The 22,774-nt window shown below is 38.7% G+C and overlaps 1 protein-coding gene across 1 annotated transcript; it reads right to left on the bottom strand.

The window, feature by feature from the left end:
- Nucleotides 1-1,079: 1,079 nt before the first annotated feature.
- LOC109210061 (formin-like protein 14) lies at nucleotides 1,080-18,298 on the bottom strand. The gene is given in 19 exon segments (XM_019373435.1): nucleotides 1,080-1,644; nucleotides 2,150-2,216; nucleotides 2,311-2,379; nucleotides 3,023-3,139; nucleotides 3,233-3,304; nucleotides 7,300-7,394; nucleotides 7,490-7,571; nucleotides 7,651-7,701; nucleotides 7,790-7,870; nucleotides 7,966-8,007; nucleotides 8,643-8,741; nucleotides 11,834-11,905; nucleotides 14,362-14,485; nucleotides 14,721-15,324; nucleotides 15,327-16,500; nucleotides 16,597-16,818; nucleotides 16,902-17,605; nucleotides 17,722-17,827; nucleotides 18,093-18,298. Coding segments are annotated over 18 exon segments (3,945 nt in total). The 5' UTR covers nucleotides 17,795-17,827; nucleotides 18,093-18,298; the 3' UTR covers nucleotides 1,080-1,447.
- Between the last annotated feature and the right edge of the window lie 4,476 nt (nucleotides 18,299-22,774).

The following is a 22,774-nucleotide window of genomic DNA, read 5'->3' as shown; positions in this document are numbered from 1 at the left end:
AGGGCGGATTCTGGGCCATTTTGGCCGGATTTGGGAGGGGTTTTGGCTGGAATTACCAAATAGCCCAAACAAATTAACAGCCTATTAATTGCTAAAAATCCCCTTTTTAATTCTTTATTTGTTTTCTTCTTTTCTTCCATATTTATTTAATTTTTTTTCCAGATTTATCAAGTACAAAATTAAAATAGACAAGACCTGATTCAAACTCTGAAATTAAAACTAATTACTTCTCAAAAATCAAACAAATCCTAGTTCAAAAAGAAAACTTAAGGAAAAATCACAATTAAAGTAAACAATACAAAAGACTATTTTTAATTATTTCTCTTATTTTCAATAGTGTTATTTAATCTAACAATCTAGAATTGGGTCCTAAATGCAAGTATACTATTTTGTAAATTTTTTATGACAACTAAAAATGCACACAAAACACAAAATCATGCAATTAATTCCTAAAAATTCAAATAATAAAAGAAAAATCCTAATTTTAAGAATTCTATAGGAATATTTGAGTGAGGCAAAAATCACGTGCTCACAACAACCATTTTCGTGGCAGGGGAGGCCTTGGTTTAGTATACAGGGGAACACTCATAGATGTTGTAAAAGTTTGATTTGGAGTGTGAGGTTTTGCGTAACATTCGCCATAGAAATCTTGTTAAGGTGATAAGTAGATTGTGCTAACCTTGATTTTAAAGCGTTGGTGCTGGAGTACATGCCAAATGGAAACCTCCATACATGGCTTTACTCTCACAACAATTTTTTGGATTCGATCCAAAGATTGAAGGTCCAACCTTTATAGATGTCACTTCATTACATACAATTTTTCCACTTCATTAATAAGATCTGTGTGAACAAAGGCAAACTTGATATTAGAATAGCGTTTGAACTCATCATCTCAGCTTGGATCATCTTACAAATCGACCAATAAATTAAATGATCTACATTGAGTTAGCTGGAAAGAGAGAGAGAGAGAGATACGACAAAACGAAGGAGGAATTTGTTATATCAATAAAATTTATGAAATGATCCTTTTTCCATCATCATCATTTTTTAAAACTCCCATTACCATGAAACACAGCTTATAGTAAAAAAGAAATCACCTTTAAATACATATACACGGATATGGAACTTCAATATGTACAACTTGGAAACCTCTCGAATTTTGAGGTGTGTCAATTTTTTTCTTCTGGATACAAAATAGGAGTAATCATGGCAGCGCTGCGCGATTCTACATGACAAGAAAAATGCCAATAAAACTGTGGTAATTATGTACATATATAACTAACTATAAAACTTAACACTGAAGTACACTAGCATCAACTTGTTTGAGCAAAGCCTTCCAAGGCTGCTATCATCAAGAATGTAAATCTTTTTTACCCGATTATGAACTGTTCTCCGTATACACTCTGTCGGCTTATGGAGTATAGTAAGCTTGGTCAATTTGAACTGATCATACAGCATGTAACTGATTTCGAAAGTTTAGTTTTATTCGATCAGCATCAACTTCTTTCTTTCCAGAAGAACTAGCGGCTGCTTGTTCCTTCAAGGCTTCCTTTTCCAATTTCTTCCTTTCAGCATCAGCTTGTTGTTCATTCTCATCGCGTGATTTTTTAAACATCTTGGTGAAGACCACCAAAATCTGTGTCACTGCATCCAGAAAGTAAACATATGCATCACTCACACTAAAAGATATGAAGACCGTCAAACTTTGTGACGTAGATCAAAATGCTATTTATTGATATGCCTGGTTAAGAAGTTGCTACACTAGGAGAAATCTGTTGAAGCAATTTTCACATTGGTTGAACAGACAACTCTTGATTTAAATAGTGTACATGAACTAAACAAGATCCCCAGGACAAATGCAATTCGAAAAATCCAGCCAATGGCAATATGCACTAAACAGATGCTCTACAAAAGACAAAGAGAAAAGAAGGGTGGCATCAACCTGACAACAGATCATAGGAAAGAGACATACACTGTGCATCACATAGTCTTCACATTAAAGACTTGAACTACTAAAAAAATTGTATCACTGATAACCCCTACTAAAATAGCTATATTACCAAGTGTTGCGCCAAACAGCTACAAGACTATTTTTTTTCCCAGATGACTCATAACACAGCAAGAAAATTATATCATATATATTTCCAACCTTGCTCAAAGGGGCATCGAGCTGGATCCTCGCCAAAATACAGGGACAGGGAGTCTGCACTCCTTCCCTGTAGATTTACGAGATAGAACAATGAGCAAACATGACATGGATCAAACTTCCAGGAGTATTAAATATGACATAATGAATGCAGGAAAACTAACCACTTCAATATAAAGAGTAGTGAGAGACTTGACTTCAGCCTCAGCAGTATAAAGGAAATTCTTTAACACCTGAGAAGAAATGTCCAAGTAATTAACCACATATTTCATATGTTTAACAAAATTATGCGTGTACACCAAATCGATGGCATTGCAATCATGTTTGACTGCAACACCCGATACAAACCAAATGGGGGTCTTTCCCATGCGTGCCCTTTTCACTTGATTTTTCGAATGAAACTAATTGTCATCCATTTATGACACATATTACTCTTCTAGACCAGCGGTACACTTCTTCCCTACTTTGTCTTCTCATAATATATCCAGGATGAAGTTTTTAAATAGTAAAGAGGGATCCTTGTATAGTGAAGGAGACCTAGGGAAAGCGGAATCCGCTCAATGCCATTCATTTCACTTTTGTCATAAGAAAATCATGAGAATTGTTAATACTTTTAGACATTGTTTTTTATGAATTTTCAACATAAAAAAAGCTTCGGATGACTTTTGGTCGATTAGACTTAATCATGTGCAAATACGTGACAATGTTCCCACGTACTGTAATAAGTTTTCTACAAAATATTGTTAAGGTACATTGTCAAATGGCCTTCAACAGTTAAAATTTTAAGCTAAAAAACATAAATCTTGAAAGTACAAGCATCCAGCTAAGGCATTGCGGAAGTAGAAACAGTTACATTTTACCATTCTCTTATCTCACCTTCTGAAAGCCCGAAGATATTGCACCATCATTGTCGGATGCAGTAAGTTCTTGTTCAACTTTCTCAAGACCTTTGCTCACTGCTTGCATTTCTTCAGCCAAAGACTTCAGTTGGATCTAATCAATTAATATGACGAAAAACAAACATTTCAGTTTCACCGTTATACTAATATTACTGCAAGTGAAGACCATCATGTACAGCAAGGGTACCTTAGAAGCAGCTTCCAAGTGAAGAAGATCCTTGTCGAAATCAAGCAACTCTGGCATTTTCTCAGCAAGGAGCTGACAGAAACAAGACAGATTTACATCTTTGGAATAGCAGTGGAAAGCGGAAACATACATATGGAAAAACAGTTAAGACACAAGAGAAGTCCAACCGTTATACTATTATCCACAAGGAAACTTGCAGAATTTGCAAAACTGTGTACTATCAGTTAGTAAGCAGATTCATCGACTAACAACAGTGTTGGACCAGGAAGGAATCTCAGAGCAATGTCTAATGTTGTTCCAAAATTTTAATAAAATTTCACTTTCTGGAAGTTCCAGAATAGAGTCCAAGTTCCAACATTCCCTCAACATACACAAGTTTTGGCCCACCGCAAACTTCTAAGAAGAGTGGACTAGGAACTTTAATGATTTCACAATTGGTAGATACACATCAAATAATATTACCTTAAAATTTTGACTCTTCAATGGGGGGAAAAGATCATGGGACGGATAGATTTAATGCAGAAGAGGAACCTAAAGCAGCAAAGGGAAAATTAATGTGACCACCAAACCTATTTAGAGCAATTCCTAGAACAGGAAGTTACACGATAAAAAGGAAAGGGATCTCTCAAATCACAAAACGCGGATTTGTATCACTGGATAAGCACCGTTCCGCACAAAAATAGGAAATGAACAAAAAAATAAGCTACCCATGAACTTTATTGTGAATGTTAGCCACCAAAGTTATACAAAGTTGAGAAGGCATAAAAGTGGCAGTTCTTCTAATGGTGCTGATCCTGCTAATACCGTGGGTAATCTTAAGTTGTCAGATAACTTTATAAGGATTAGTTTTCAGATTTTCACCATTAGAAGTTTGACTTCCTTCTCCTTGATAATGAATGAAACCCTTTTCTCATAGATTTGTTACACCATCTTCTTCTTGTTTAGGTGCTCAACAGAAACACCTATACACATATGGACTTTTCTTTGCTTTTTATTTTTTTACTTTTGATAAAACACATCTGGACTTCCTTTGGGTGATTTTGTAGGTTCTTTTTGTGTATTTTATTTACAATTGTTTCATTTGGCAAGATAGCTTAAGCTTGAAATATTTAATTTCTATAAGATAGTCTCGTATGATGGGGTTGCACCAGGGATCAGCTCTTGGTCCATTCCTATTCTCCTTGGCGATGGACGCATTGGTCCATTCCTATTCTCCTTGGCGATGGACGCATTGACGAGACACATAGAAGGTAAGGTGTCATGGTGTATGTTATTTGCTGATGACATCGTTTTAATTGACGGGACGCGGGGTGTTGTTAATGAGATGCTAAAGGTTTGGAGGCAGACCCTAGAGTCTAAGGGTTTCAAGTTGAGCAGGACCAAGACGGAATACATGGAGTGCAAGTTCAGCAACGGTACCCAGGAAGAGGATTTGGAGGTGAGGCTTATACGCAAGTCATCCCCAAGAGAGTTAGTTTCAAGTATCTTGGATCTATAATACAAGGTAACAGGGGAGATTGATGAAGATGTCACGCATCGTATCGGAGCGGGATGGATGAAGTAGAGGCTCGATTCTGATGTCTTGTGTGATAAGAATGTGCCGCTGAGACTTAAAGGTAAGTTCTACAAGGTTGTAGTTAGACCGACTATGCTATATGGAGCAGAGTATTGGCCGGTCAAGAACTCTCATACCCAGAAGCTAAAAGTAGCTGAGATGAGAATGTTGAGGTGGATGTGTGGGCATACTCGGTTGGATAAGATTAGGAATGAAGTTATTCGGGAAAAGGTGGATTCGGGCATATTAAGAGGAGAAGTACAGAAGCCCCAGTTAGAAGGTGCGAGCGGTTAGCCTCAGTGGGCAGCAGAAGGGGTAGAGGTAGGCCTAAGAAGTCTTGGGGAGAGGTTATTAGGCAGGACACAGCGCATCTGGAGCTGACTGAGGGCATGGCCCTAGACAGGAGTGTGTGGAGGTCAAAGATTAGGGTAGAAGGTTCGTAGGTAGACGAGCGTTCCTCTTTGTTTTACTCAGTTCGCTAGCATTAGTGTAGTGTGATATCTTTTATTCATAGATAGCCATTACTACCTAGAGTTTGACTGCATTCTTGGATTCGATCTTATTTCATCTTGCTGTTATTCCTAGTTGTTGCAATTACCTTTTCTTTTTCAGTCGTTATCTAGCCGAGGATCTACCAAAAACGGTCTCTCTGCCCTTCCAGGAGTAGGGGTAAGGCTGTGTACACATTACCCTCCCCAGACCCCACTCGTGGGAAACTACTGAGTTGGTTGGTTGGTAGTTGTTGTTGTTGTAAGATAGTTTCGTATACCTAGTTTCATGTTTGACCTTCAATTTCACTAGCGCCAGGTGCAGCACCTAGTCGGATTATCCCCCATGATAGACGCTAGGTTTAGCTTCCCACATGTGTGGCTTGACTCAAGCAAGCCTCTACACTTAGACAAAGTATGCCTCGAGGTTTTGGAAGTGTTAGTTGCGTCTGTGGCGTTTAGCAATGCTTAAACGACACTTTGAGACAATGGATGACTTGGAAAATAACTTGGTCAGTGAGGGAATTGGCATTTTTATTATAACACAAGTACACAACTTTCAGCACAATGCTTGCTTGAAGGAGTACATGACATCAGAACACACATTGGCTTTAGAATGCTTAGTACTACAGTTAGGACTTTGGGAATTGATAGATGCCTAGATCTATGGGTGGGTTGCTTGCTTACAAAAGGTGGGGTATAAGCCCCAAAGGATCATTGCAGACTCAAAAAGTTGGGCTAGGGGCTAAGTTGGCCACCAGAGTGCCCGTGGGCAGCAATGCTGAACCCTTTAAGTGCTTTCTAGACACTTCTGTTGTCCGGTGGTCGGGCCTCGGGGGTTGGGCCCTAGACCATGCCCAGCCCAATGCACTCCATCACACCCTAGACCCATTGCATTCTGATAAGAATGGAACTTGGGCCTAACTCAACCCCAAAAGCTAGCTTATGAGGTGAGGATTGCCCAAGACCATATAAGAAGATCAAGACACCCATTCTCCACCGATGTGGGACACAACTCAACACCCCCCTCACGCCAAGGCCTGCAACTGGAGCGTAACAATATAAATGGGGCCCCAACATCGGTAACAATAAATTGGGATGGGCCTGGCTCTTATACCATGATAAGAATGGAACTTGAGCCTAACTCAACCCCAAAAGTTAGCTTATGAGATGAGGATAGCCCAAGACCATATAAGGAGACCAAGACACTCATTCCCCACCGATGTGGGACACAACTCAACACATTCCATGGCACATCCTAGTTTGCTAACCCACTCAAGCTTTCTTGGCACATTATTGGTCATTCTTCCACATCACCTATGCGCACCTTGCCATGCTTGGACGCCCGTCCCTTGACATGTACCTTATCATCCTCGCGCATCACCCTACGTACATGACATGCCCTATCCATTGGTGTTTAGCCTCATGCACATACCTTGCCCTTGTCGGGCACCATGCCACACTTATGATGTAAGCCTTGCTTGCACGTTGTCGCTCCCGCTTGCGCTTCACCGCGCTGGCCACCATGCCTTCTGCATGCTCCATCATCGCACCATCCTCTTGTGCTAACACTACCATGTGTGACAGCCATGGCCCATGCCAATGCTTCCCCAATTTCCCTTACTTGAAAGCGCTCGCCTCTTCTCAGTTAGCCCCGTCCATGGCCACCTCAGCCCTTGTAGCATGTGCAAAATATTTTTGGCAGGTTATGACATAGAGCTCAAATAAACTTCGCACTTTGTCAACCCAATCTTGAGCCGCTCATCAATCATCATTGAGCCAAACTAATCTAATTCAACTTAAGCTTAAGCCATCTTCAATCTCTCTCAATTTAGAGCTAATTGACATATACACTACTTTAGAGCTCAAGATTGTGTATCTAATGTAACATCCTGACATTTAATAGAAAAGAACAGCAATAAACAAAAACAGTCTTTGTGCAATTACAACAAGATATAAAGAAATTTCCAGGAAACAAGTATGATCTGAAAAGATGCAACTTTACATAAAGGTAATAGTTCTACCTTGCACAGATAATGCATCAAGGTCATTTTGTTGTTTCTAGCACGAGTGTCAGAAAGCTTAAGAAGACTGTCCAACTTGAACCCTACAGCAGATCCTGCAATGTAATTACAAGAAAAAAGATAATTCACAGAGCCTCCACCAAACAACTAATATTTTTTGTATGAAGATCTAGAGCTTAGAAAGGCGTACCTCGTGCTGTACCCTGATTCAGTGCATTTCCCAATGTTAGAATGGTCTGCATTATTTGACGTAGTTTGGCTGATTCTTTCACCTACTTGATCAGGAAATGCAGTTAGAATCAGTTGAAATCAGAATGTGCCAAATCAAACTACATAAGGTATTAAATGTACCTCTCTAGTAGCATTATTAATTGTACTTAGGTTAGTTCTCAAGTCAGTCACCTGAACAATTCAAGATATTACAGTTAACAGAAACATCAATGGCAGACTGCATAGACATTCGTTCACCAACAAGTACAAGAGTGAATACCTGATTAGAAAAAGTGATAGTAAATGAAAACACTCTTAACTTGGACTCAACTCGTGGGACCTTCATCAGCTCCAGAAAAAACTGAAACAGTTATTAATCCAGTTAATTACTCATAACTTGGAGGCTAAAGAATTTTGTAGTTTCCCATATATATATATAATCAAATTGGAGAAGACCTGCTCACACTTTCCAAGCATTTCCTTGTCCCCATTATAGTTCTGGAAAATAGAACATAAACAGTAAGATCAAATTTTGAAACCAATATTAACTTTTAGTCGTTAAATGGCAAGTATACACTGTTAAGAAACTAGCACAACTAAACTCATAAAGGTAAGCGAAATCAAGCAGAAATAAGTATACACAACAGACTATGATATACACATCCACAGACACCAGGAAAGGGAGTCATCAAACGTAAGCTTGCACATCATAGATGCAAGTACATACTCCATATAAGCATGCAACTGCCAAATGGGTCATTCAATTATGGGCATCAATCTGCACAGCTACTTACACAAAAGGCACATCAACAAAATCATAGACCACTGGTTCCAATGACTCGCGCTGAACTAGTATTCTAAAATCAAATACAAATGCAAAAGGTGAATGTGTTGGTCTTGGCTCCAAGTACCATCGGTAAGAACTTCAATGTGAATTATTTCTCTATACGGGGAGAGTTAAACAATCTCTAAACGAGGAGACTTAAACAAAAATTGAAGCTAATTTCAGAAGATATCTCTAACATTACTGATGAACTCAAAATAAATGACTAGATGCATAATACACAAATATTATTGTGATCTAAACTTTGCCATGATAGGCAAGCACTGCCAGGATGAGAACGGGATAGTACCCTCAGTGTCTCCATTTCTTCTTTTGTTGGGCAAAACTTTATCAGATTTTCAACTTGATCAATGTCCAGAGCTGACGAATCCAAAGCCAAAACAGCATTCTGTAAAACATGCATATACTAATTTTGTCAGAAATCCAGAAATTTTTAGTAAAAAGAAATCCTATTTGTATTCGCATTGTATTCGCATAATATTGGCATGAGATGAGTTTAAATGGAGTAACATGGTCCGTGAGGACTCATATAGCCAACCCCAATTTGCTTGGGACTAAGGCATAGTTGTTGTATTAGTAAAGGAAATTCAAGGTAAATATTTCGGAAAAGGGCTAGATATGTCCCTGAACTATCAGAAATTAGTTATAGCCCTCGTTATACTATTCAACACTATCTACCCCTGTCGTTAGCCTTTTTAACAAATCTACCCCTCACATTAACGGATCCAGTCTGTGCAGACACGTGGCAGCATTTTAAACACCCAAACCATTTTTTCTTTAATATCAAAATCCACCCAATCCAGCCCCCAACCCAACGGCCCCAATCATTTGACCTGAAAACCGTTCCGCACTATTTTCCATGAAGGTTCAGCTATTGATTCTTCAACATACAGAGAATCAATCAAAAATGATACAGCCGTTGTGTTGAAATCACGCCCTCCATTTTTCGGATTCTATTTGCGGATCAACAGAGATTAAACCGAAATTTTTTAGATCTCCTAAAAGAAACAAGAAACAAGAAACAAACGGGAGTGTTGGTGCTTTGGTTGAGTAGTTTTATGGTGAAGTCTCTAGGTGGGGACGATGTAAATAAAGAAGAAAAGGGGTGGTTGTATGCTCTGTTTCAGTGGTGATGCTATGGTTGTCGTTACATATTTTTTGGTTCTTAAGTTGGTGGTTTTAGGCGGAGATGGGTGGTGGTCAATGGAAGGAACTACAGGTAACCTACTAAATATAACTTAAATCCTTCATATAATAGTATCAGACTTGACCAATAAGCTGCAATTCAATATTTTATGTAAAGAGGATTCCCAATTTCCCATCAACAGCCAATTGAACAGTCAATTTGATTAAGCTAACAAAACCAAATTTGTATCAAAAAGTTAACATCTTTTTAACTCCGCACATCTTCACCAAAATCTTGACAAAGAAACTCAAGATATAAAGCTTCAGCATTACCGGCAACCGATGACAAGTTCATAAGTAACCTAATTAAGCATAGAAATACCGAGATCACCCAAACCGACTGTTCTATGATTCCTGACCATCCACACCTAAGACCAAGATTCCTCATTTAAACCATTCAATGGCACTCAGTTTCAAAAGTCAAACCCAGAAAACTAATCCCAAAGAGGTGAGGTCAATGAATAAGTAAAATGGAATCAAAGGGCCAACTTGTGATAGAGAAAATATTGAACAAAGGTTTTTTCTTTTTTGTGGGGTTATTTCAATTCCCCTGAAAAATTAGGAAGAAGAGATCTATTTTTTGTTTATGAATTTTTACTGGTAATTATTCAAGGGAGGAATGGTGTAGGGGTGGCAGTCGTTGAAGAGGAAGAGAGTTAGTCAAAGCTTCTTCTGCCTTTCGGGTCGGGGCTGAACGGGTAGGGTAAACGGGTTAGTTGGTTAGGCTGTTTAAAATCGTGCAACGTGTCCTTAAACATGGGTCTGTTAGATGTAGGGGCAAAATATTAAAATGGCTAACGGCAGGGGTAGATAGTGTTGAATAGTATACCGGGGGCTACCTATAACTAATTTCTGATAGTACAGGGGCATATCTAGCCCTTTTCAGTCTACCTCCATCAAACTCAAAAAAGACAAACAAAAAACCATCCTAAGAAACCATGCATGAGCATCCCTAAAGAATGTTCACCACGCTGACTGAACACATGCATGAATCGGCATATTATTACTGTACATTACTACAATACGATTTGACAACAAAGCCAAAGGATAGAATATTTTATACAATATCTTTAGTGATTCTTTTGCATTTCAACAGAAATGCACCAATTGAGTTTAACATTTAATTTTTATCTCCTCAAGTCTGGTGAAATTACATGATCTTTTCAACTCTCTAAAGTTGTTAAGAATATAAGAGAATAAATATGTCTCTTTGATCAGTAGTTCTACAGCTAGTTCTTTCTTCAGTAACTTCTATTTTCACAATATATATAACTCATTTTCTCTTTTTATTCATTACATTGAACTCCGTCTATTTCTCTTCTTCTTTTTTTTCAATGACAATGGTGCCCGGTCCTACTTGTGCGCGCACCTCCACTAATCTATAGGGTACACGATACCTCCAATCGGCATAGGTATGGGTAACTCTGCCCACCAAAATTTAATCAGATCAGATAAACTGCCTTTTTGCCTCTGTTCGTATTTGAACTAAAATCCTATGGCCTTTCCCACCTAATTGACCACTAGGCCACACTCGTAGGTGCCTATTGAACTCCACCTATATGAGAAAAGCATAACTAACTTGAAATTGAATTACAAGGAGAATTGTGATAGGTTAACGGCTCTCATAAAAATAGTCAAACTACCATATCTCTTTTGATTAAGACCTGATGATTGACATAGAGCAATATGGATACAGATGATTCACATAGCCAACCCCGACCAGTTTGGGATTCGTTCTTCGTTCTTTTATTGAGTAGAGATATAGATAGTTAATCGGCATATCATTCTTTTTAAGCAGAAATAAAGTATATTTCACTTTCAATTTAGAGTTCAAGACATACTATGATCTTATTCTTTATTTGTTGAGAACCATCTTTTTGTCAATCCCATGATGTTGATTCAATATTTTTGCATAATATTGTATCTATTTGGTTCTTCAGATACTTCTATAGATTTAGCAAATGTACAAAGGGACAAGAACTAAAATACTAAATTGTAATCTTTTGGAAAAACTAAAGTCTTAAAGTATATACATTCAATTGTATATGTTATTTGTTACTTGATTACAACTGATAAAAGCATAACGAGTCATTATTACTTTTTTTGGTAGTTTAATTTGTGTCACTTTTAAAATTATAAGCAGCTCGATTTCAAAAGTTTCTGATTGACCTAAAGCCAAATAAAGATGATATAATTGTTTCATATGATAAACAATAAAAAAGTTTGGTCAAAAGACAGACCTGTGGACTATATTGAAGTTGATAGTAGAAACAAGAAGATGCTAAAAGAACTCACCAGCATATCAGGCAGGGGAATCTTGATTTTTGTAAGCATGATTTCGCAATTGTACGCCCTGCGCAAATCAACCTGACAAAAGCATATGTTAAGAAATAATTCCCGTTCTTTAACAAGTTAAACCAAAATTAAACACTTCCAGTCTTAGTCTTTCACTACAAACAGAGGGAGTTCTGTAAAATGGACTCCCGGTAGAAAAAGAAGCCAACACCCAATAGACTGTTCACCAATTATTCCATAGTGATCTCATTATATATAGTGAAAGCTTTAAAGAAAATGTTTCTTTCTATAGAAGAGATTTATCTCTTTCAAATTAGCACTAAAAGATAAATTAAGTAGCAAGTGAACTGCAATTCATTCATGGTCAATGGCCATCCCAACGGGACGCGTCTATGTTTGAGCACAGCCTCCGCAACCCTTTCATTCTAATCCATCTAGACATGTATCGCAACCTATAAAATGACTTCGCTACATGAATTAATATTACAAACTACTAAAACAACTTCTAAGAAATTTTCAAAAGATAACCATTTGAAATATTTTTGATATGATGGACCCATCCTCCAAACCTACTACCTATGCCTAGGAGGCCCAAGTGGTCTTCCCATCTTTACCCCTTTGTGACTCGAACCCTCAACCGGATGGTCGGAGGAGAAGGACCTTACCACTAGGATATCCCTCCATTCTACAGTCAAAGATAACTAACTTAACTTTCCTGAAACAGAAATGGTGTTACCTCTCGGATGGAAAAAAGTAGAAAGTTTCCACCCAAAGTTCATCATTTCATCATCCATATCTGAGTCCAGCAACCACAAGTTCTTCTCTATCTTAATATGCTTGCTTCCAAACTTCACCTATGTTAAAACCATTTAAGGCCTTACTTTCAACTTCTTTTCCACGTTGTTAGCCACAGCTTACCACTAAAACCCTCTTTAAAACCTATCCAAAATTCTTAATATCTTTATTTAACTAGTGAAAGAAAGAGACCCATACTCATCCTACAACATTCTCCTAACTACATGAAAAACTTGCTTGATAGTGCCTATCAGGAAAATGAGTCCAAGAGGCATCCCTACCCTTCCAATTTGGCCATAACTGAGGACTTGGCTATGACTCCAAGAGTAACTTCACTTACTTTTCATTTTTGAAAAAAGAAAAAGATATAAAATATACATGAAGAAGGTTATAGTATCCTCAATAGATTTGACACGTCACAAGACTGTCTCAATAGCGCAGAAGCCATTAGCTGGCTGGGTGGAAATTACGTGTTTTGGGAAGTCCAAAGTGGAGGTAACACGGCTGCCTAAGGAAACAAGCAAGAGAACTTTTGAATTATCATCCAATACTAGATGCGTTGAAAGTGAAGGTCACGGGGTGGCAACACTCAATTTCTGGATCGGATTTACTACTGATATTGTTACAACACTGTTAGCTGGCCAGAGTACAGTCCTACCAAGTACTTCAAGAATATCATGGTAATTTGGCACTAGTAGCAATTTAGTCAATTTCTCATTTCAAAAAATTTATGTGGTCCAAGGTGTGTCTTTACTTCTAAACTCCTCTTGAGTTTAAATCATTGAAACAATCATCTTACATGTACTAGTTATGGAAGGTTATTGACACTTTAATATGTCTTTAGACCTTATAAATGTGATGCATTTTCAAAATAGGCAAAGACGCAATGTCAAATGTTTTATTTGGGCAAGAAGAAAAAGCATAATTGCATGGGCAACTGATGACAAATGATTTGATATGAAAGAGCAGCTCGGCGCACTAAGCTCCTGCTATGTGCGAGGTTCGGGGAAGGTCCGGACAACAAGGGTCTATCGTACGCAGCCTTACCCTGCATTTCTGCAAGAGGCTGTTTCCACGGCTCGAACCCGTGACCTCCTGGACATGAAGGCAACTTTACCAGTTACGCAAGGCTCCCCTTCAATGACAGATGATTTAATATAAATCTATGAACTACAGTGCCATGTATAAATGTAACTTCTACGCTCAATTACCATTAGTCAAGAGCAGCAAGCATCATTAAGAACCATTGTGCCTATTTGGCTATGAGGAAAGTAAGGAGCATCAATAGGAGAAGGATTAGCTAACAAGATAAGATTCGGCTTCCTTGTCCGTGCAGGGAATAAAAAGGAAGGAGAAGAAAGTGGATGAGCTAGATTATATTATCCTCCATTACATATCCAATTCTGCAGACTGGAGGAGTTTAGGGTTTAATTTGAGCCTAAAGAGAAAAATGTCCACACATGTAAGCGAAAAACGCTGTTAACACATAAAGCACTCTAAAGTGAGAGTGAGTGCCAAAGGAAGGGAACAAAGACAGAAATGAATTAGTATCTCCAACAAAACAGATAAGGTAGTGAGTGAAATATACAAAGGAAACAGGGCATTTTCATCCTACATGTCCATTGTGTGCCTTGCTCATTTAAGAAAAAGTGAATAAACTTGCTTAATAGCAAATCATCAGCACATTTAACGATTATAGAGACTGGAAACAAGATAAAGCATATATAACTTGCCAATTGCACTTTTTCTGGTTTGTTGATTTTGGAACCACGTCGAGCTCCACCTTTGCTAGTTCCATCAGTAGCTGAAGCCACCGAAAACAAATTTTCGAGCTCTGTAATATCAATTTCAGGTGCTCTGTCACATACATTAAAAAGGTTTGATCAGAACTTCCCATAACAAAGAGACAAATAACAAAATTGCAGTATCCCATGCAAGCTAGGGTATAGTGCTCAGAACTAGCCTAATGATGACCTGTGACGGAGTTTCACGACACAAAATAAATAGCAAACGTTATGATCTGCGTTTAAATTGAAATGATCCAGAAAGTTTTCATTGTAATTTCTCATCGCCCAAAGTAAAATGTGCATACCTGGATGTATTTTCCTTATTTTGCGTATCTGCCCATAAACTCCCTTGCATGGCCCTTGTAACTTTCGACCAATGTAAAGGCTTCAATGAAGCTTTTTTAGGAGGAATTGACGTACCTCCTGCACCTCGCCCTTTCCCTAGAGCATTTGAGCCTAGGGAGGCTCTTACACGTCCAGTAGATGAAGGTGGTGGTGGTGGCACATTATGTCCCTTTCCACCAGGTGGTGGAGGTGGAGTGGGTGTCAAACCCCGCCTAGGAGGTGGTGGAGCATTAGGAGCCTTTGGTGCTGGTGGAGGTGCGGGTGGAGTTGAACCTTGCCTAGGAACTCCCAAAGGAGGTGGAGGAGGTGCAGGTGGCCTTTTAGAATTGCTTGTAGGTGGAGGTGGTGGTGGTGGAGGTGCCAGCGGAGTTGACCTATTTGGTGGAGGTGGAGGTGGAGGTGGTGGTGGAGGGGCCAACGGAGTTGACCTATTTGATGTAGAGGATGAAGGTGGAGGTGGAGGTGGAGGTGGTGGAGGCGCCAACGGAGTTGACCTATTTGATGTAGAGGAAGAAGTCGGTGGTGGTGGTGGTGGTGGAAGTGGAGGGCCCTTGAAAGAGACAGAAGGGGTGGGGGAGGTGGGGGAGGCGGGGGAGTTACACAAGGCAACGGCGTACACCTAAATGACACGGAAGGTGGAGGGAGAGGTGGTGGTGGTGGAGGAGATAAAGGGGGGAACTTGGAAGAGACAAAAGGAGGGGGAGGAGGAGGGGGTGATAAATTACAGTTAGATGGCCTCCGAGGAGGAGGGGGAGGTGGAGGCGGAGGCGGAGGACTACGAGCAGTAGAAAATGTAGGGACAGGAGGTGGATGTGGAGGAGCAGGGGTGCCTAAAAAGCTCTTATTTGGAAGTGGTGGAGGTGGCGAAGGTTCTCTAGCAAAGCTATCAGGGGAAGTTGAAGAAGTATGTTCTCTTGGCGGTGAAGGTCCTCTATTACCACCGATTGAAGGTGGTGGCGGTGGTGGTGGTGGAGGTGATCTTTTAGAACTTGCAAGTGCTGGAAACGGAGGAGGACGCGGGACAGAAGAAGGGCCACCAAATATAGGAGGAGGTGGTGGTGGTGGTGGTGGAGGTAATGAAACCTCCTTGCTAGGAGAACCAAACACAGAGGGTAGGGGAGATGGTGCTGATGATTCAGGGACTTTTGTACTAGAAATAACATGGACAGGTGACGAAGTTGGTGAAGGTAATGGAGAAGAAGAGGAAGTTCTTGTATCGCAATCTCGAACTTCCTTTGAATGTTCAGGAGCAATGGCAGCATCCAATTGACTGTTATTTTCAGAAGGAGACTGAACAGGACCAATATCTGACATTGAAAGCTTCACTTGATCCTCAGAAATCTTCAGATCAGAAGTTTCATCAGAAGCTGAATCCTGTTCATCTAAAAAATTGATGTCTGTTGTATTAGCATAAGTAAGATTACTAGCTTTCTCTGAGTCCAGAAAGTCCAAACTGTCAGCAATACTCGATGCATTATTTTCTTCTTCAGAGTCAAATGGGGACGAATACCCACTCATCCTACTTTGCAAAATTGATAAATCTTTCATATCATTCAACACTGATAGTTGTTTAAACAACCATAACGCAGCATCATCGCCGGTATCAACCCAATCAGCACCACTAAAAAGTTCTTGTACCCTTGAAAAAGCTTCGATAGGAAGCCCACCTTTCTCCTCACCATTTAGAGCTGCAGTGGGAACTTTTGCAGGAGATATGCTCTCAACATCACCAAATAAAACCTGTGAGCAGAATGTATAAAATTAGAGGAGAAATATGGAGAGCAAAGATCATCCACTTAACCAACACTAATCAGACAGACACAAGAAAGTATTCACCTCAGCTCGAAAGCTTTTTGGATAGCGTGCCTTTGAATCCCATAGAATATCCAAGTTATCGCAGTTTAACATTAAAATGTTGGACCGAATAAAAGCTGTGTTGAACATTATACGGAACATCATGACTTCCCTTTCAGGGTCCAGGTCTAAGTGGACACACTCCAATACTACATCTCCTTGCACCAAACACTGAATATCAATCTTGATGACATCACTGTCCTTCTGCAAAATGATAACAATCATGTTGCCACACAGCAGAATTGAAGAAGACAAGAAACATGATGCAGTGACAGCAGTTCTTTTACCTGGCGATAATGTCGAAGACTTCTACCTTTCTTTGGCATGGTGTACAACATATGAGTTGACAATCCATCCTTGCTAAGAAGGTTCCGGCCAAAAATGCGGACAATTGGCCTACACCCTTTTTGATTGTCGAATCTTGGAATGGCACGAAGAATGAGGCAATCGAGAGAAAGAGCTTGTTCAGGAGGAGGCCACTCGGAAGATATATGTCTTCTTGATATATATTGTAGGTAACGAAGCTGAGAAGGGAATGGGTTCAGAGGTGACAATAATTGTGATAAACCTTTAGGTGCCTCACGATAAACCATCTCGAGAGTTTTTCTCTCTCCACTTTGTAACTTTCTGAAAATCAAGAAACTAGCCAAAATGAAGGCTAGAAGGGGCCAACCACCTCTCTCACAGTGTAACAAAATCACATTATTATGATTTCGAAGAGAAAGCCAACTCTCACAGACACATAGAAAATGATGGATCAAAGACAAAGGCAGTACAGGACAGCCTTCATATTGCCTTGGATAATCCATTACAGTTACATCATACTCGCATAAAATCTCGGCAAACTGGCTCCTTTTCTCGCCTTCTCTGAAATTGAAAGCAAGAAAGGAGGAATCTGGAAATTCTTCGTGCAGTTCATTTATGATTTCGTGCAAGTAAAGCTGGTAAATTCCCTCAGGCAGTACTTCAGTGGAAAAACAAGAATCAAAAACTGCAGACATTCAACACAAGAGAAAAAAAAAACTTGAGAAAAATGCAATGCACTTCGAGTATTCAATAAAATGTAGAATATCAAGCACATTATCAAGTCAAAATTGGTTCTTTTACCGTATACTCTATCGTCAAGTTCCAGCAACCCATCTGGGGGCCTTCTATAGAAAAATCTACTTAACAGCGACATACTAATACTTAGCCAATAAAGCACCTAATTTACCTGTCATCAAAGAAATTTAAACCAATTTTTCATTCATATAAGTGTCCCAATATCATAAGGGTTAAAGAATCAGCTCATAATACAAGTTCAAGAAAATGTGAAATTCAGAAGAAAAAAAAGTAATCAAGAAAATTCAGCTTACATGAAAAACTCAAAACTAGTCTCAATTTTTGAAGAGCCACCAAGCTAAAAGGGATTGAACAATTTTACTAGTATCCAACTAATGAAAAAGTAACGATATTGTAACATTAACACACAAACTCACATAAATATATATATGTACAAGACGACCCAGAAAGGGAAACTTTTGAACTGAAGCAAACCGACAGAAGCCGTTGAGGAAAGATTCAAGATTTGAGGTGAAGAACCGACAGTGTTGCAGTAACGTTTTCGATTTTAGTATGAATTTTTTTCTGATGTAGGATTTGAACTATTTAGAGTTTTAAAATTTGGGAACGGAAAGAAAGAGCTGATTTTTTATTTTAACATACGGTCGTCGTAATTTTTTTTAATTACAGTACCAACCCTATACTTGTCTGGATAGCTTCATTGGCCCTGGTTGCAGCCAATATCTATCTATTTTGAGCGAGGTGCATGTAGATTAGTCTCGTCGGATCGGAAACACTTCCACTAAGAGGAGGACCGGGTTTAGAATTTTATGGATTCAAGTTTAAAAGTTATTGCACTCGGTTTGCTTTATTGTTGTTAAAATTTGTCATAGTATTTTATTGGTATGTATAGTTGACCCATGAACCTTTTAGTCAAATCTGTGTTACACATTCAACAAATATGGGTAAAGCTGTAACGACCCAACTGTTCGTTTTGAGCAATTACGTTCGGTTCGGCAGTTTGAGGTCACGAGCAGCTTCATATTATGTGTATCGACTTGCGTGCGCAGTCCGGGTGTGAAACCGGAAAGCTTTTAATGAAAATATGAAAAAAATATAGTAATTTCTAGAGTTAAAAATTTGGTTTTTAGTTGACTTTGGTCAATATTTTTGGTAAACGGACCCGGATCTATGTCCCGACGATCCGGGGAGGTCCGCGGTAAAATGTGGGACTTGGGCGTAAGCCCGGAATTGAATTCCGAGGTCCCTAGCCTTAGAAAATAATTTTTGAAGAAAATTGTTATGCTGGTTTTTAAAGGAAATAAAAGAATGAATTAATGTTTGAACTCGTTGGTATCGGGCTCGTATTTTGGTTCTGGAGCCCGGTACAAGTTTGTTATGATATTTAAGTCCTATCTGTAAAATTTGGTGAGAACCGGAATTGATTTGACATGATTTGGATGTCCGGTTGAAAAATTAGAAAATTTGAGTGTCCTTAATTTTTGTAATTTTTGATGTTATTTTTGTAATTTTTGATGTTATTTTGATTATTTGATCGTACGAGCAAGTCCGTATGATATTTTTAGACTTGCGTGCATGTTTGGTTTGGAGCCCCGAGGGCTTGAGTGAGTTTCGGATAGGTTTAGGCTATGTTGCACTTGTTTTTGGATGCTTCATCGTCGTTTCTTCAAGCAAAAATAATACACATTGAGCAAATGAGATCCAAATTCAATTTTATTTGAACCATTAGATCCGTAATGAAATTACGGAGCCATAGGAAAAAGAATCATCGAATTTGGAATCGTATGAGGAAGTTATGCTCATTTTCGTGTTGGGAAAAATTGTTGGTTTCTGGTGTGTTGGCAAATGCGAACTTTTTCATCGCATTTGCGATGCCCAGTTCGCAAATGCAAACTTTTTGTCGCAAATGCGACTTCTGCCAGCCCTGCTTTGTTCGCAATTGCGAACCCTGGGTCGCAAATGCGACATCTGAGGCCTGTTAAGTGAGGTTTTTGACGAGATTTTCACCCAATTTTTCAATTTTCTCAAACCCTAAACCTCCATGGGCTACTTTCCAAAGACCCAAACTTCTCCAAATCATTGGGTAAGTGCCTCTAATCAATTTCTAACTATATTTTGTGATTATATCTTAGATTTAACATCAAATTCATGGTAATCTAAAGGAAAATTTTGGGGAAATTGTGAAATCTTTCAAAAATAAAAAATGATGATTTGAATGACCAAATGGTATTGGAATTAGATAATTTTTGTATGGGTGAACTTGTAGCGGAATGGGTATTCGATTTTTATAAATTTTATCGGGTTCCGAGGTGCGGGCCCGGGGAGTTGACTTTTGTTGACTTTTTACAAATTGTATAAGAATCATAGTTTTGTTAATTGAAATTGTTTTCTCTTGCATTGTTTGATGTATTCAAGTCGTTTTTGGCTAGATAGAGCCGAGCGCTGATGAATTGGTAAAGGAAAAGCTAAATTGAGTATTGAATTAGCCAGATTGAGGTAAGTATCTTGCCTAATCTTGTGTGGGGGACTTCCCTTTAGGATTTGAGTCTTCTATGCTAATTGTAGTCCGTGCACGCGAGGTGACGAGTGTGTGCAATCGGACTTATTTGTGGGAAATTTTCCTTTAGGATTCTTAGGTCCTTATGTTCATTATGTGGGAAGTATTCCGTTATGATTGAGTTTCCTAATTGCTTAATTTACTTCTATATGCTCCATACGATGTTGTTAGCTTTCCTCTAATTCCTACTTGTTACTTGCCCCTTAATTGCCTTAATTGAAGTGATTGCCTTCCTTATTGTTTTGATACTTCTTGATTGTGAGTTTCTCTATGACTTCGTGCAAATATGTTATATGTCCAATTGTTGTGGGTACCGGTGTAGTTATCACGTGCTTATTGTGTCTTGTTGTTTAGTTAAAGTTATTGTGCTTCTTGGTTTTTTCGTGATCCTTATTAGGTACTATTCATGCTTAAATTGACGATTATTCATGTGGAACAAGACTTATGACATTCTCTTGGTAATTGACCATTGTTGAGTATTGACTCGAGTTGAGATCTATATTGTGAAGCTAACTGGTGAAACAAGATTGGTTATTGTTGATTCCCTTGCCGGGATGTTATTCTTTCTATTGTTGATTCCCTTGCCGTGATATTATTGTTTCTATTGTTTGGGTTAGGAAGAGTGTAAAGCACGAAGGGTGATGCCGTGCATGATATTGTGAGAGAGAGTTAAAGCACGAAGGGTGATGCTGTGCACATTTCTATTTATGCATATTGTGAGGAAGAGTGTAAAAGCACGAAGGGTGATGCCGTGCCACATTATTGAGAGTAAAAGCACGAAGGGTGATGCCGTGCCACATTATTGAGAGTAAAAGCACGAAGGATGATGTCGTGCATGATATTGTGAGGAAGAGTGTAAAACACGAAGGGTGATGCCGTGCATATTTCTATTTATGCATATTGTGATGAAGAGTGATAAAGCACAAAGGGTGATGCCGTGCACTTTCTGTTTGTCGTGTTTCTTTGTAGCTATCAATTCAAGAGTGTTAATTGTTCAGATTTCTTTACTGCTGTGACTCTTGTGATGGAACTCCATAGAGTTTTCAATACTTCGCCGTATTTATACATATATTTCAATACTTCGAATTTCAATAATTATTTCATTTTTTAATTCAATTAGTTACTCAAATAAATTCCCTTAATCCGTTTGAGGTTGTATTTTACTTAAAAGGGGATTTCTACTAAGTTAATTTCTTAAATCCCATGACAAAGGTAATAATTCTTTCGACGTCGTATTTTAATTGAAAATGGTACTTTATTTATTCAAATGATTTCTAAAAATAATTTCATCTTTTCTTACTGAGTTCATAATTAGCTTAGAAGTTCTATTCTACTTTATGTTATGTAAATGAGACTCCTTGAACATCTTAATTGCGTTGATTATGGACCCTATGTACTGAGTAACATGAGAACGTTGTTGTGTAAATAGAGATAGAAATATGTGGGCACAAGGTGCCGGGTGTGCTAAAAGTTTGGTAATTTAGCTTATGATATGAGACTTCGAGTTTAAGATGGCTGGAATTGTGCATCAGAAATGATATGATCTATTGAGCTGACATCGCCTTCCTTATTTGAGTACATTTTTACTTGTCTGTGTTCTAGCTATGTTGATGTTAATTTATTTGGTTATCTTTCGTTCCATCTGTGTTTCTCTTTATTGTTTCACTGATTATAGTTTGTTCTTTCCATGCTATTGATATTACTTTGTCATCTTTAGGTTGATAGTTATTATCATATCCTGTTCAATTTATTTGACCAGTAGGTGTTTGGATTGTTCCTCATCACTACTCCACCGAGGTTAGTCTTGATACTTACTGGGCACCGCCGTGGTATGCTCATACTACACTTCTGTACATTTTTGTGTACAGATCCAGGTATTTGATCGATAGTAGTTGTGCGGGTCGTTGCGGTGGAGACTCAAGCTAAACCTACGGCAGCGTTCGCAAGCCTCGGAGTCACCTTCATTTGTACTTATTTCCACTTGTTCCTCTTGTTTCGGAACAATGATGTATGTATTTTGTGTAACTACTCTTAGATAGGCTTATGACTTGTACCACCGGTTTTGGGAATTGTAATTTGTTAAGGGTCATTTAATTTAAATTTAGCAAATGTAAGTGTTATCTCCGTAAATGTTAGGCTTACCTAGTTTAAAGACTAGGTGCCACCACGAGTCCTTCGGAGGGATTTTTGGGTCGTGACAAAAGCTTTACACATCTAACCTTTTTTTCAAGTGTGTCTAAGACCCCCCAAACTTGACTAGCCCTTTTAATAATTCATAGGGTATATTACACGCGCTTGACTAACCATTGACTATTATAATGCCCGACCCATCTGTCAAATAAACCAATTAGATGTTACCCGACCCGACCCACTCTGATTAAAAGCCTAAGTGCAAATAACCCCATTTCTCGACTCTTCTTTCTTTTTCCACTGAAGTCGTTGAAGGAGATCCGTCGAGTGCATGTAGATATGATCTGCATCAGGTAATTTTACCACTCACAAGCGGTTGATTTCAAGTCCTTAAGGTGAGGTGTGCACATT

This window comes from Nicotiana attenuata, unplaced genomic scaffold, assembly GCF_001879085.1.
Source record: "Nicotiana attenuata strain UT unplaced genomic scaffold, NIATTr2, whole genome shotgun sequence".
Lineage (NCBI taxonomy): Eukaryota > Viridiplantae > Streptophyta > Magnoliopsida > Solanales > Solanaceae > Nicotiana > Nicotiana attenuata.
Note: the sequence above shows the minus strand (reverse complement) of the source record. Positions and strands in the feature narration are given on the sequence as shown.